This window comes from Oncorhynchus nerka, linkage group LG23 (assembly GCF_034236695.1).
Source record: "Oncorhynchus nerka isolate Pitt River linkage group LG23, Oner_Uvic_2.0, whole genome shotgun sequence".
Taxonomy (NCBI): Eukaryota; Metazoa; Chordata; class Actinopteri; order Salmoniformes; family Salmonidae; genus Oncorhynchus; species Oncorhynchus nerka.
In genome coordinates this window covers 7,264,179-7,280,323 of record NC_088418.1, presented here as the reverse complement: position 1 = coordinate 7,280,323, position 16,145 = coordinate 7,264,179, and the positions used below count along the sequence as shown (strand labels likewise).

The 16,145-nt window shown below is 40.7% G+C and overlaps 1 protein-coding gene across 3 annotated transcripts in view; it reads left to right on the top strand.

Moving 5' to 3' along the window:
• The window catches only part of LOC115116336 (uroporphyrinogen-III synthase-like), a 38,088-nt gene extending 22,509 nt beyond the window's left edge, over positions 1-15,579 (top strand). For 2 of the 3 annotated variants that reach the window (XM_065007815.1, XM_065007814.1), the window contains exons 4-10: positions 3,612-3,729; positions 3,916-3,990; positions 10,798-10,872; positions 13,481-13,564; positions 13,682-13,767; positions 14,705-14,803; positions 14,915-15,579. In XM_065007815.1, the coding sequence (XP_064863887.1) occupies positions 3,612-3,729; positions 3,916-3,990; positions 10,798-10,872; positions 13,481-13,564; positions 13,682-13,767; positions 14,705-14,803; positions 14,915-15,037 (660 nt within the window). In that variant the 3' untranslated portion in view covers positions 15,038-15,579. The remainder of the gene's footprint in view (positions 1-3,611; positions 3,730-3,915; positions 3,991-10,797; positions 10,873-13,480; positions 13,565-13,681; positions 13,768-14,704; positions 14,804-14,914) is intronic. The other variant, XM_065007816.1, reaches the window with a different exon arrangement.
• Positions 15,580-16,145: the final 566 nt, after the last annotated feature.

Sequence of the window (16,145 nt, the reverse complement as noted above, 5' to 3'; positions counted from 1 at the left end):
CAGCTGTTGTCTCTACTACTACAGCTGTTGTCTCTACTACTACAGCTGTTGTCTCTACTACTACAGCTGTTGTCTCTACTACTACAGCTGTTGTCTCTACTACTACAGCTGTTGTCTCTACTACTACAGCTGTTGTCTCTACTACTACAGCTGTTGTCTCTACTACTACAGCTGTTGTCTCTCTACTACTACAGCTGTTGTCTCTACTACTACAGCTGTTGTCTCTACTACTACAGCTGTTGTCTCTACTACTACAGCTGTTGTCTCTACTACTACAGCTGTTGTCTCTCTACTACTACAGCTGTTGTCTACTACAGCTGTTGTCTCTACTACTACAGCTGTTGTCTCTACTACTACAGTCTCTACTAGCTGTTGCCTCTACAGCTTGTCTCTCTACTACTACAGCTGTTGTCTCTACTACTACAGCTGTTGTCTCTACTACTACAGCTGTTGTCTCTAGCTGTCTCTACTACAGCTGTTGTCTCTACTACTACAGCTGTTGTCTCTACTACTACAGCTGTTGTCTCTACTACTACAGCTGTTGTCTCTACTACTACAGCTGTTGTCTCTACTACTACAGCTGTTGTCTCTACTACTACAGCTGTTGTCTCTACTACTACAGCTGTTGTCTCTACTACTACAGCTGTTGTCTCTACTACTACAGCTGTTGTCTCTACTACTACAGCTGTTGTCTCTACTACTACAGCTGTTGTCTCTACTACTACAGCTGTTGTCTCTACTACTCTACTACTACAGCTGTTGTCTCTACTACTACAGCTGTTGTCTCTACTACTACAGCTGTTGTCTCTACTACTACAGCTGTTGTCTCTACTACTACAGCTGTTGTCTCTACTACTACAGCTGTTGTCTCTACTACTACAGCTGTTGTCTCTACTACTACTACAGCTGTTGTCTCTACTACTACAGCTGTTGTCTCTCTACTACACTACACTACTACAGCTGTTGTCTCTACTACTACAGCTGTTGTCTACTACTACTACAGCTGTTGTCTCTACTACTACAGCTGTTGTCTCTACTACACTACTACAGCTGTTGTCTCTACTACAGCTGTTGTCTCTACTACTACAGCTGTTGTCTCTACTACTACAGCTGTTGTCTCTACTACTACACTACTACAGCTGTTGTCTCTACTACTACAGCTGTTGTCTCTACTACTACAGCTGTTGTCTCTACTACTACAGCTGTTGTCTCTACTACTACAGCTGTTGTCTCTACTACTACAGCTGTTGTCTCTACTACTACAGCTGTTGTCTCTACTACTACAGCTGTTGTCTCTACTACTACAGCTGTTGTCTACTACTACTGTCTCTACTACTACAGCTGTTGTCTCTACTACTACAGCTGTTGTCTCTACTACTACAGCTGTTGTCTCTACTACTACAGCTGTTGTCTCTACTACTACAGCTGTTGTCTCTACTACTACAGCTGTTGTCTCTACTACTACAGCTGTTGTCTCTACTACTACAGCTGTTGTCTCTACTACTACAGCTGTTGTCTACAGCTGTTGTCTCTACTACTACAGCTGTTGTCTCTACTACTACAGCTGTTGTCTCTACTACTACAGCTGTTGTCTCTACTACTACAGCTGTTGTCTCTACTACTACAGCTGTTGTCTACTCCTACACTACTACAGCTGTTGTCTCTACTACTACAGCTGTTGTCTCTACTACTACAGCTGTTGTCTCTACTACTACAGCTGTTGTCTCTACTACTACAGCTGTTGTCTCTACTACTACAGCTGTTGTCTCTACTACTACAGCTGTTGTCTCTACTACTACAGCTGTTGTCTCTACTACTACAGCTGTTGTCTTACTACTACAGCTGTTGTCTCTACTACTACAGCTGTTGTCTCTCTACTACTACAGCTGTTGTCTCTACTACTACAGCTGTTGTCTCTACACTACTACAGCTGTTGTCTCTCTACTACTACAGCTGTTGTCTCTACTACTACAGCTGTTGTCTCTACTACTACAGCTGTTGTCTCTACTACTACAGCTGTTGTCTCTACTACTACAGCTGTTGTCTCTCTACTACACTACTACAGCTGTTGTCTCTACTACTACAGCTGTTGTCTCTACTACTACAGCTGTTGTCTCTACTACTACTACAGCTGTTGTCTCTACTACTACAGCTGTTGTCTCTACTACTACTACAGCTGTTGTCTCTACTACTACAGCTGTTGTACTACTACAGCTGTTGTCTCTACTACTACAGCTGCTGTCTACTACTACAGCTGTTGTCTCTACTACTACAGCTGTTGTCTCTACTACTACAGCTGTTGTCTCTACAGCTACTACTCCTACAGCTGTTGTCTCTACTACAGCTGTTGTCTCTCTACTACTACAGCTGTTGTCTCTACTACTACAGCTGTTGTCTCTACTACTACAGCTGTTGTCTCTACTACTACAGCTGTTGTCTCTACTACTACAGCTGTTGTCTCTCTCCTACAGCTGTTGTCTCTACTACAGCTGTTGTCTCTACTACTACAGCTGTTGTCTCTCTCTACAGCTGTTGTCTCTACTACTACAGCTGTTGTCTCTACTACTACAGCTGTTGTCTCTACTACTACAGCTGTTGTCTCTCTACTACAGCTGTTGTCTCTACTACTACAGCTGTTGTCTCTACTACTACAGCTGTTGTCTCTCTACTACTACAGCTGTTGTCTCTACTACTACAGCTGTTGTCTCTACTACTACAGCTGTTGTCTCTACTACTACAGCTGTTGTCTCTACTACAGCTGCAGTCTCTACTACTACAGCTGTTGTCTCTACTACTACAGCTGTTGTCTCTACTACTACAGCTGTTGTCTCTACTACTACAGCTGTTGTCTCTACTACTACAGCTGTTGTCTCTACTACTACAGCTGTTGTCTCTACTACTACTACAGCTGTTGTCTCTACTACTACAGCTGTTGTCTCTACTACTACAGCTGTTGTCTACAGCTGTTGTCTCTACTACTACAGCTGTTGTCTCTACTACTACAGCTGTTGTCTCTACTACTACAGCTGTTGTCTCTACTACTACAGCTGTTGTCTCTACTACTACAGCTGTTGTCTCTACTACTACAGCTGTTGTCTACAGCTGTTGTCTACTACTACAGCTGTTGTCTCTACTACTACAGCTGTTGTCTCTACTACTACAGCTGTTGTCTCTACTACTACAGCTGTTGTCTCTACTACTACTACAGCTGTTGTCTCTACTACTACAGCTGTTGTCTCTACTACTACAGCTGTTGTCTCTACTACTACAGCTGTTGTCTCTACTACTACAGCTGTTGTCTCTACTACTACAGCTGTTGTCTCTACTACTACAGCTGTTGTCTCTACTACTACAGCTGTTGTCTCTACTACTACAGCTGTTGTCTCTACTACTACTACAGCTGTTGTCTCTACTCCTACAGCTGTTGTCTCTACTCCTACAGCTGTTGTCTCTACTACTACAGCTGTTGTCTCTACTCCTACAGCTGTTGTCTCTACTACTACAGCTGTTGTCTCTCTACTACAGCTGTTGTCTCTACTACTACAGCTGTTGTCTCTCTACTACTACAGCTGTTGTCTCTACTCCTACAGCTGTTGTCTCTACTACTACAGCTGTTGTCTCTACTACTACAGCTGTTCCAGCCAGAACGACATGGCGGGCTGATTTTTACCAGCCCGAGGGCGGTGGAGGCCGTCAAAATGTGTCTTGAAGATGATGAAAGAACGGAACGTGAGTAGATCTCATGTGATTTTTAAAACTATGTCCTGTAAAATGCCCCCCATAAACAAAAATGTAATTGTTAGGAAAGGATAGGCCTCTTGTGCCTTAGTCTTGTGCGTTTTCAGACGGACAAAGTCAACACGCGTTAAGTGTATGTAAAGCTACTCGTTTTAATTTCTGTTTTCTATTTTATAGAGTGGAACATGGACATAAAAGACAAATGGAATGCCAAGTCCATCTATGTTGTTGGGAAGGCTACTGCAGCGTTAGGTGAGTAATTGATCACGAGACATTGTGTAAACTTACTGGCATTAAACACTTCTATTCAGCGTGGAGCTCTTTGTAGTTTTACAACACCTTCGTGTCTCTAAAGTGATTGTCTCTCTTTTGTTTCACTGAGAGGATCTGGTCATATGGGATATATATACACTGGAAACTCAAGTGGCCAGTTTATTAGGTACACCCATCTAGTACTGGGTAGGACACCCCTTTGCCTCCAGAACAGGCTGAATTCTCCGGGGAATGGAAACCGTTGTTCAGTTGGTATAAAGGGACCTATAACGTGTGCCAGGAAAACATTCCCCACACCAGTACACCACCGCCACCAGCCTGTACCGTTGACACCAGGCAGGATGGGGGCCATGGACTCATGCTATTTAGGCCAAATCCTGACTCTGCCATCAGCATGACGTAACAGGAACCGGAATTCGTCGGACCAGGCGATGTTTCTCCACTCCTCATTGGTCCAGTGTTGGTGATGGCGCGCCCACTGGAGCCACTTCTTCTTGTTTCTAGCTGATAGATGTGGATCCCGGTGTGATCATCTGTAGGGCGGTGGCGGGCCAGTTATTGTCATGCGAAAGACTCCCGGTAATTGACATAAACACATTTCTTCATATCCAGGCCTCCGTCTGTTAGCAGGTTGGGTATTACTAAAGCGTGTCCATCAACGGGTCACGTGGAAATTTACTGCGGTAATGACTCATGACTACCAGTGTGGCAGTAATAAGGTCAACAGCCCAAGTCATCTGCTGCAATAGCCCATCTGTGACAAGGGCAGAGAGTTGCACGTTCCGAGATGCCGTTCTGTTGAAACCTTGAACTGCGCCGTTATTCGCCTGTTTGAGGCCCACCTGTTAGCATGTACCGTTCTGGCCATTCTCTTCCCGAAACTCTCATCAACAAGCTGTTTTCACCCACAGGGCTGCCTCTGACTGGATGTTGTTTGTTTGTTGCACCGTTGCCGGTAAACCCGTAGTCACTGTCGTGCGTGAAATGCCCAGGAGGGCGACCGTTTCTGAGATACCAGAACCGGCGCATCTGTCACCAACGACCGACCACACGCTCAAAGATGTTTTTTTATATTTTTTTATTTAACCAGGCAAGTCAGTTAAGAACAAAGGAACAGTGGGGTTAACTGCCTGTTCAGGGGCAGAACGACAGATTTGTACCTTTGTCAGCTCGGGGATTTGAACTTGCAACCTTCCGGTTACTAGCCCAACGCTCTAACCACTAGACTACCCTGCAGCCCCAGGGTAGCCTAGGCAACTTGTTTTGCCCATTCTAACGTTCAATCCAACAGTAACTGAAAATCAAAGTATTGAGTTGCTCTCTCAGTGGGTCGATCCGTTGTTGATGTTTGTCGAGTTTCAAGGTGTGTTTTACTAGCTATCAGGTCTTTTTGAATGTCTGCCTGCCTTCATATAGCCAAGCCACGACCACGTGACTCACTGTCTATAGGAGAGAATTTGTTTGTGAACGGGATGGTGTACCTAATAAACTGGCAACTGAGTGTAATAAATAAAAAAGCTGTAAATATCACAAGAGTGGGCCTTTAATGAGATGGTACTAGATATAGTGTGTGTGGCCCTTTAATGAGATGGTACTAGATATAGTGTGTGTGGCCCTTTAATGAGATGGTACTAGATATAGTGTGTGTGGCCCTTTAATGAGATGGTACTATATATAGTATGTGTTGGCCCTTTAATGAGATGGTACTAGATATAGTGTGTGTGGCCCTTTAATGAGATGGTACTAGATATAGTGTGTGTGGCCCTTTAATGAGATAATGAGATGGTACTAGATATAGTGTGTGTGGCCCTTTAATGAGATGGTACTATATATAGTGTGTGTGGCCCTTTAATGAGATGGTACTAGATATAGTGTGTGTGGCCCTTTAATGAGATGGTACTAGATATAGTGTGTGTGGCCCTTTAATGAGATGGTACTAGATATAGTGTGTGTGGCCCTTTAATGAGATGGTACTAGATATAGTGTGTGTGGCCCTTTAATGAGATGGTACTAGATATAGTGTGTGTGGCCCTTTAATGAGATGGTACTAGATATAGTGTGTGTGGCCCTTTAATGAGATGGTACTAGATATAGTGTGTGTGGCCCTTTAATGAGATGGTACTAGATATAGTGTGTGTGGCCCTTTAATGAGATGGTACTAGATATAGTGTGTGGCCCTTTAATGAGATGGTACTATATATAGTGTGTGTGGCCCTTTAATGAGATGGTACTAGATATAGTGTGTGGCCCTTTAATGAGATGGTACTAGATATAGTGTGTGTGGCCCTTTAATGAGATGGTACTAGATATAGTGTGTGTGGCCCTTTAATGAGATGGTACTAGATATAGTGTGTGTGGCCCTTTGAATGTTAGATGGTACTAGATATAGAATGTGTGTGGCCCTTTAATGAGATGGTACTAGATATAGTGTGTGTGGCCCTTTAATGAGATGGTACTAGATATAGTGTGTGTGGCCCTTTAATGAGATGGTACTAGATATAGTGTGTGTGGCCCTTTAATGAGATGGTATTAATAGATACTAGTGTGTGTGGCCCTTTAATGAGATGGTACTAGATATAGTGTGTGTGGCCCTTTAATGAGATGGTACTAGATATAGTGTGTGTGGCCCTTTAATGAGATGGTACTAGATATAGTGTGTGTGGCCCTTTAATGAGATGGTACTAGATATAGTGTGTGTGGCCCTTTAATGAGATGGTACTACATATAGTGTGTGTGGCCCTTTAATGAGATGGTACTAGATATAGTGTGTGTGTGGCCCTTTAATGAGATGGTACTAGATATAGTGTGTGTGGCCCTTACTAATGAGATGGTACTAGATATAGTGTGTGTGGCCCTTTAATGAGATGGTACTAGATATAGTGTGTGTGGCCCTTTAATGAGATGGTACTAGATATAGTGTGTGTGGCCCTTTAATGAGATGGTACTAGATATAGTATGTGTGGCCCTTTAATGAGATGGTACTAGATATAGTGTGTGTGGCCCTTTAATGAGATGGTACTAGATATAGTGTGTGTGGCCCTTTAATGAGATGGTACTAGATATAGTGTGTGTGGCCCTTTAATGAGATGGTACTAGATATAGTGTGTGTGGCCCTTTAATGAGATGGTACTATATATAGTGTGTGTGGCTTAATGAGATGGTACTATATATAGTGTGTGTTAATGAGATGGTACTAGATATAGTGTGTGTGGCCCTTTAATGAGATGGTACTATATATAGTGTGTGTGGCCCTTTAATGAGATGGTACTAGATATAGTGTGTGTGGCCCTTTAATGAGATGGTACTAGATATAGTGTGTGTGGCCCTTTAATGAGATGGTACTATATATAGTGTGTGTGGCCCTTTAATGAGATGGTACTAGATATAGTGTGTGTGGCCCTTTAATGAGATGGTACTATATATAGTGTGTGTGGCCCTTTAATGAGATGGTACTAGATATAGTGTGTGTGGCCCTTTAATGAGATGGTACTAGATATAGTGTGTGTGGCCCTTTAATGAGATGGTACTAGATATAGTGTGTGTGGCCCTTTAATAAGATGGTACTAGATATAGTGTGTGTGGCCCTTTAATGAGATGGTACTAGATATAGTGTGTGTGGCCCTTTAATAAGATGGTACTAGATATGGCCCTTTAATGAGATGGTACTAGATATAGTGTGTGTGGCCCTTTAATGAGATGGTACTAGATATAGTGTGTGTGGCCCTTTAATGAGATGGTACTAGATATAGTGTGTGTGGCCCTTTAATGAGATGGTACTAGATATACTGTGTTAATGAGATGGTACTAGATATAGTGTGTGTGGCCCTTTAATGAGATGGTACTAGATATAGTGTGTGTGGCCCTTTAATGAGATGGTACTAGATATAATGTGTGTGGCCCTTTAATGAGATGGTACTAGATATAGTGTGTGTGGCCCTTTAATGAGATGGTACTAGATATAGTGTGTGTGGCCCTTTAATGAGATGGTACTAGATATAGTGTGTGTGGCAGGCACCTGGCTGTCACAGGAACGTGTCAACCATGTTTACCACTAGCCGTCAGTCAGCTGGAAATGACTTCCCCACAAGTGACAGTTTACTGACGTCTTGTTGCCTGTCTTTTATAGGGGGCAGGTGGCAGGTGCAACACTCTCTTTGTATCTGTACTTTTCCGTTTTACCTCTGATTTTATTGGGAAGGAACTACAGGGTTGTTCTGTTAGCTGAAACGTTACAGTTTGACAGTATTGAACTGTTATCTGCACCAAAACACTTTATAAGAATGTTTAGGGTGACTACTACTGTATTAATACTATAAACTACTACTGTATTAATACTATAAACTACTACTGTATTAATACTATAAACTACTACTGTATTAATGCCATAAACTACTACTGCATTAATACTATAAACTACTACTGTATTAATGCCATAAACTACTACTGTATTAATACCATAAACTACTACTGTATTAATACCATAAACTACTACTGTATTAATACCATAAACTACTACTGTATTAATACCATAAACTACTACTGTATTAATACCATAAACTACTACTGTATTAATACTATAAACTACTACTGTATTAATGTCATAAACTACTACTGTATTAATGTCATAAACTACTACTGTATTAATGTCATAAACTACTACTGTATTAATACCATAAACTACTACTGTATTAATACCATAAACTACTACTGTATTAATACCATAAACTACTAATGTATTAATACCATAAACTACTACTGTATTAATACCATAAACTACTACTGTATTAATACCATAAACTACTACTGTATTAATGCCATAAACTACTACTGTATTAATGCCATAAACTACTACTGTATTAATACCATAAACTACTACTGTATTAATGTCATAAACTAAACTACTGTATTAATACCATAAACTACTACATGTATTAATACCATAAACTACTACTACATGTATTAATACCATAAACTACTACTGTATTAATGCCATAAAACTACTACTGTACATGTGTTAATACCATAAACTACTACATGTATTAATACCATAAACTACTACTGTATTAATACCATAAACTACTACTGTATTAATACCATAAACTACTACTGTATTAATACCATAAACTACTACTGTATTAATGCCATAAACTACTACTGTATTAATACCATAAACTACTACTGTATTAATACCATAAACTACTACTGTATTAATACCATAAACTACTACTGTATTAATGCCATAAACTACTACTGTATTAATACCATAAACTACTACTGTATTAATACTATAAACTACTACTGTATTAATACTATAAACTACTACTGTATTAATACCATAAACTACTACTGTATTAATACTATAAACTACTACTGTATTAATACTATAAACTACTACTGTATTAATACCATAAACTACTACTGTATTAATACCATAAACTACTACTGTATTAATACCATAAACTACTACTGTATTAATGCCATAAACTACTACTGTATTAATACCATAAACTACTACTGTATTAATACCATAAACTACTACTGTATTAATACCATAAACTACTACTGTATTAATGCCATAAACTACTACTGTATTAATACTATAAACTACTACTGTATTAATACCATAAACTACTACTGTATTAATACCATAAACTACTAATGTATTAATGACATAAACTACTACTGTATTAATACATAAACTACTACTGTATTAATACTATAAACTACTACTGTATTAATACTATAAACTACTACTGTATTAATATTAAACTACTACTGTATTAATACTGTAAAGTACTACTGTATTAATACTATAAACTACTACTGTATTAATACTATAAACTACTACTGTATTAATACTATAAACTACTACTGTATTAATACCATAAACTACTACTGTATTAATACCATAAACTACTAATGTACATGTATTAATACCATAAACTACTACTGTATTAATGCCATAAACTACTAATGTATTAATACTATAAACTTCTACTGTATTAATGTCAAACTACTAATGTATTAATACCATAAACCTCTACTGTATTAATACTATAAACTACTACTGTATTAATACCATAAACTACTACTGTATTAATACCCCAAACTACTACTGTATTAATACCATAAACTACTACTGTATTAATACCATAAACTACTACTGTATTAATACCATAAACTACTACTGTATTAATACCATAAACTACTACTGTATTAATACCATAAACTACTACTGTATTAATACTGTAAAGTACTACTGTATTAATGTCGTATTAAACTACTACTGTATTAATACCATAAACTACTACTGTATTAATACCATAAACTACTACTGTATTAATACTATAAACTACTACTGTATTAATACCATAAACTACAAACTACTACTGTATTAATACCATAAACTACTACTGTATTAATACCCCAAACTACTACTGTATTAATACCATAAACTACTACTGTATTAATACCATAAACTACTACTGTATTAATACTATAAACTACTACTGTATTAATACTATAAACTACTACTGTATTAATACTGTAAAGTACTACTGTATTAATGTCAGTAAACTACTAATGTATTAATACCATAAACTACTACATGTATTAATACTATAAACTACTACTGTATTAATGCCATAAACTACTACTGTATTAATACCATAAACTACTACTGTATTAATGTCATAAACTACTACATGTATTAATGTCATTAGATGAAAAGTAGGTTTCTGTTTGGTATTATATTTCAGTAATCAGTTGTCTGTTTTTCTTCCGTAGTGGAAAACCTAGGTCTGGTTCCCCTGGGAGAGGACACTGGCACTGCAGACGTTCTCTCGCGCCTCATCCTTGAACGTACGAAAGTCCTTTACCTTTTTAAACGCAACTACACTGAACTAAAATATAAAACATGTAAAGCGTTCGTCCTACGTTTCATAAGTTGAAATAAAAAATCCTAGGCATTTTCCAAAATGCACAAAAAAAGCTTATTTCTCTCAAATGTTGTGCACACATTTGTTTACATCCCCGTTAGTGAAGATTCCTCCGTTGCCACGATAACCCAGTTTTGTCACACGGCACAATACCACAGATGTCTCAAGTTTTTTGAGGGAGAGTGCAATTGGCATGCTGACTGCAGGAATGTCCACCAGAGCTGTTGCCAGATAATTGAATGTTAATTTCTCTACCATAAGCCGCCTCCAGTGTTGTTTCAGAGAATTTGGTGTAACAGTATAACTTTAGACCGTCCCTCGCCCATACCCGGCGCGAACCAGGGACCCTCTGCACACATCAACAACAGTCACCCACGAAGCATCGTTACCCATCGCTCCACAAAAGCCGCAGCCCTTGCAGAGCAAAGGGGAACCACTACTTCAAGGTCTCAGAGCAAGTGACGTCACTGATTGAAACGCTATTTAGCGCGCACCACCGCTAACTAAGCTAGCCGTTTCACATCCGTTACATTGGCAGTACATCCAACCCGGCCTCACAAGCTCATCTGCGTGCTCGTTGTCCTCACCAGGGTCTTGACCTGACTGGAGTTTGGCGTCGTAATCGACTTCAGTGGGAAAATGCCCACATTCGATAGCCACTGGCCTCGCTGGAGAAGGGATCTCTTCACGGATGAATCCCTGGTTTCACCTGTAGCGGGCAGATGACAGACAGCGTTGTGTGAGCGAGCAGTTTGCTGATGTCAACGTTGTGAACAGAGTTGCCCCATGGTGGCGTTCGGGTGACAGTATGGGCAGGCATAAGCTACGGACAACGAACACAATTGAATTTTATCTATGTCAATTTGAATGCACAGAGATCCTGAGGCTCATTGTCGTGCCACTCATCCGCCGCCATCACCTCATGTTTCATCATGATAATGCTCGGCCCCATGTCGCAAGGATCTGGACACAATTCCTGGAAGCTGAAAATGTCCCAGTTCTTCCATGATCTGCACACTCACCAGACATGTGTAGTGGAAATGTCCTCTATTTACCAAATCATGAGAGCAAACCACACACACAAGTCAGAGTTATCATAAAGTCCATCTTTAATTATATGAGCTCCATCACAACCCTGTGACTCTCAGATCAATTCAGCGTCTATAAATGAATTCTCTGAGAGTGTCCTTACAAAACAGTTCTTAGTATCATTTATAGCCAAGACACACACATCTCAACTCACATGACGAATAACAGATCTTAGGAACATTACAAAGGAAGACTTTACTTGAGAGAGGAGTGTCCCATAGCCAGACAGCATAAGCTATAAATTATCGTTCAGTTTGCTCTCCTAAAACGAGGTTCTACTCCTCGTTCTTGGTACAACATAGTACCAAGACATTACCTCATCCACTAGCATATATCAAATACACCCCTCCTGGACAAGATCACAGAGACACAGTGACTGGCACACAGACATTGTGGAGCCAAGAGATAATTGGTTCCCCCTCAATCATCCCTTCACATGGTTTAAAAGATATGTTTACATATGAAGACAAGCTTGACCTCTCCCCTCTCTGTGGCCCAAGTAACTGAACCCTGACAGAGAACAGAGAACTGCAACCGGCCAACAGTATTATCCAAAAGAAGACATTCTAATGACAAATATCTCACATAAGAATGCAATAAAATTAATAAAACATTTTATTTATGAATGTTACCTAAAGAATTCTGATTCTGCTACGACACATGACACCCATTGAGCATGTTTGGGAAGCTCTGGATCGTTGTGTACGACGCCGTGGTTCCAGTTCCCACAAATATCCACCTATTGAGCATGTTTGGGATGCTCTGGATCGTTGTGTACGACGTCGTGGTTCCAGTTCCCACAAATATCCAGCAACTTCGCACAGCCATTGAAGAGGAGTGGAACAACAACATTCCACAGGCCACAATCTACAGCCTGATCAACTCAATGTGAAGGAGATGTGTCGCGCCGCATGAGGCAAACGATGGTCGACACCAGATACTGACTGGTTTTCTGATCCACTACCTCTTTTTTTTAAGGTATCTGTGACCATCAGATGTATATCTGTATTCCCAGTCATGTGAAATCCATAAATGAATGTATTTAATATGAACTGTTTTTGTTATATGAACTGTAACTCAGCAAAATCTTTGAAAATGTTGCATGTTGTGTTTTATATTGAGCTAGCTAACTAGACCTACATTCTGGCTTGATATAGGAGAGGATGCCAATATATTACCTCTTCTCTAACTAGACCTACCTTCTGGCTTGATATAGGAGAGGATGCCAATATATTACCTCTTCTCTAACTAGACCTACCTTCTGGCTTGATATAGGAGAGGATGCCAATATATTACCACTTCTCTAACTAGACCTACCTTCTGGCTTGATATAGGAGAGGATGCCAATATATTACCACTTCTCTAACTAGACCTACCTTCTGATATAGGAGAGGATGCCAATATATGAACTCTTCTCTAACTAGACCTACCTTCTGATATAGGAGAGGATGCCAATATATTACCTCTTCTTTTCCCCTGTGGTTCCATTAAAAGAGAAGTTTTACCTACTGCTTTGAGGGAAAACGGTAAGTTCCCTCTATTATAACTCCTATTTTTTTAATACTCATGAATACTCTGTGCTATCTACTAGGTAGTATCTAATACCATTAGGTGACATTCGTTTCACGTTTTTTGTTTTTAAGGAGTTCCTCTAGACACACTGATGGTTTATCAGACAGCTCAACATCCAGACCTGGAGAAGAACCTGAAGAACCATTTTACAGAGCAGGTACAGGAAGCATCAACTAAATCCCGGACTTTCCCCTCAAAACACACTATCCCATATATCCACGTTGTTTATTTGATTTATTTTACCTTTATTTAACGAGGCAAGTCAGTTAAGAACAAATTCTTATTTTCAATGACGGCCTAGGAACAGTGGGGTTAACTGCCTTGTTCAGGGGGCAGAACGACAGATTTGTACCTTGTCAGCTCGGGGGTTTGAACTTGCAACCTTCCCGGTTACTAGTCCAACGCTCTAACCACTAGGCTACCCTGCCGCCCCATCGCCCGTTGTGGTGATGTTATCGATCAGAAACATTCATACACTAATCGTCATGGTTTGGGCTCCGCCACCTCTACACTCTAACCACTAGGCTACCCTGCCGCCTCTACACTCTAACCACTAGGCTACCCTGCCGCCTCTACACTCTAACCACTAGGCTACCCTGCCACCTCTAACCTACCCTGCCACCTCTCTAACCACTAGGCTACCCTGCCGCCTCTACACTCTAACCACTAGGCTACCCTGCCGCCTCTACACTCTAACCACTAGGCTACCCTGCCACCTCTACACTCTAACCACTAGACTACCCTGCCACCTCTACACTCTAACCACTGGGCTACCTGCCACCTCTACACTCTAACCACTAGGGCTACCCTGCCGCCTCTACACTCTAACCACTAGGCTACCCTGCCACCTCTACACTCTAACCACTAGGCTACCCTGCCACCTCTACACTCTAACCACTAGACTACCCTGCCACCTCTACACTCTAACCACTAGGCTACCCTGCCACCTCTACACTCTAACCACTAGGCTACCCTGCCACCTCTACACTCTAACCACTAGGCTACCCTGCCGCCCCATCGCCCGTTGTGGTGATGTTATCGATCAGAAACATTCATACACTAATCATCATGGTTTGGGCTCCGCCCACACGCAGGGTGTTCCAGACAGCATTGCCTTCTTCAGCCCGTCGGGAGTCAGGTTCTGTTTGGAAACGGTGAGGAGACTGTCAGGTGAACAACTTGTGCAGATAAAGGTGAGAACGTTTTTCCGATGTAACTTTTAAGTGACTGTGGATATCTTCATTGAGCTTGTGATACTGCCAATACAATTGAACTTTAAAATGTTGTGCTGTTTGGTCTTCCAGTTTGCGGCCATAGGACCCACCACAGCAGATGCCATGACTGCCGAGGGGCTCTCGGTCAGCTGCTCAGCAGACAAACCTACAGCTGAGCACCTAGCCGCAGGGATAGCAAAGGCTCTACAGTGACAGACTTGACGAGACGGACCGCAAACCAACCCGAAAAACTTGATCCGTCCCCCATCACGTTCTCATTCAGTCTCTTTGAAAAAGGATTGTGGTATTGCATTCTTTGTGTTTGATTTATCCCTGTGAAGTATTTGCTATTATTTGTGGGGTTTTATGTGCTATTTTGATCGCGGATAACCATCTGTAAATGTATTATATTGTCATGTGTTGTTGTGCACCTGCACCACAGAGATATTGTAATGATTTATGCCTATTTGTTGACACTGAATGTATCAAATCATGCTCTTATAAACTTGTGAATACACTGAGCTGATAGAAGTATTGTTTTGATGGTAAAAACATTGAGACAATTATTTTATTGTGCCACACTAGGCAGGTAGCCTAGTGGTTAGTGTCGAATCCCCGAGCTGACAAGGTAAAAATCTGTCCTTCTGCCCCTGAATAAGGCAGTTAACTCCACTGTTCCCAGGTAGGCCCTCATTGTATATAATCATTTCTTCTGACTTGCCTTGTTAAATAAATAAATATGTTTTTTAAATGAGCATACTTTGAGAATTGAACATGATGAATTTAATTATAAAAAATGTAATAGTGAACAATTAGTGCACAGCTATAACAATATGTTGAAATGGTGATTTATTGATGTTTATTTATGGGGTTTTTTTCGGAATAAATCCAGCTGAGGGGGAGAGACGCGCGCCATGCGTTCCAAACAGGTGTGTTCCTGGGCGGGAGTCGCGTGGCTGTTTTCCTGCCCTTTACTGTCGGGGATGAAAAGCCAACGGTTAAGACCGCTCGGTATCCATTAGTAACCAGGGAAGCGTTAGTCACACATTTGGCCGACATTTTAATTTAGCAGCCGCTTTAGAGGCGTTTGTTTACCTTTCGCAGCTGAGTGCGTATTGCGAGCCATAGGCCATCTCTCTATAGGTCTACTTTATTGAAGTGTCGATACTCTGTAAAACTTCAAAGTGTGTCACGTTTTAAAGGGCGTAACTTTGGAAAACAGCCTTTACATTTTGGTTGAGGACATGATTCGCTCTTCAGTGGGTCATTATCTCTCTCCCTCGTCAAACTGACCCGTGTCAAGACACACCGCAACAAACCA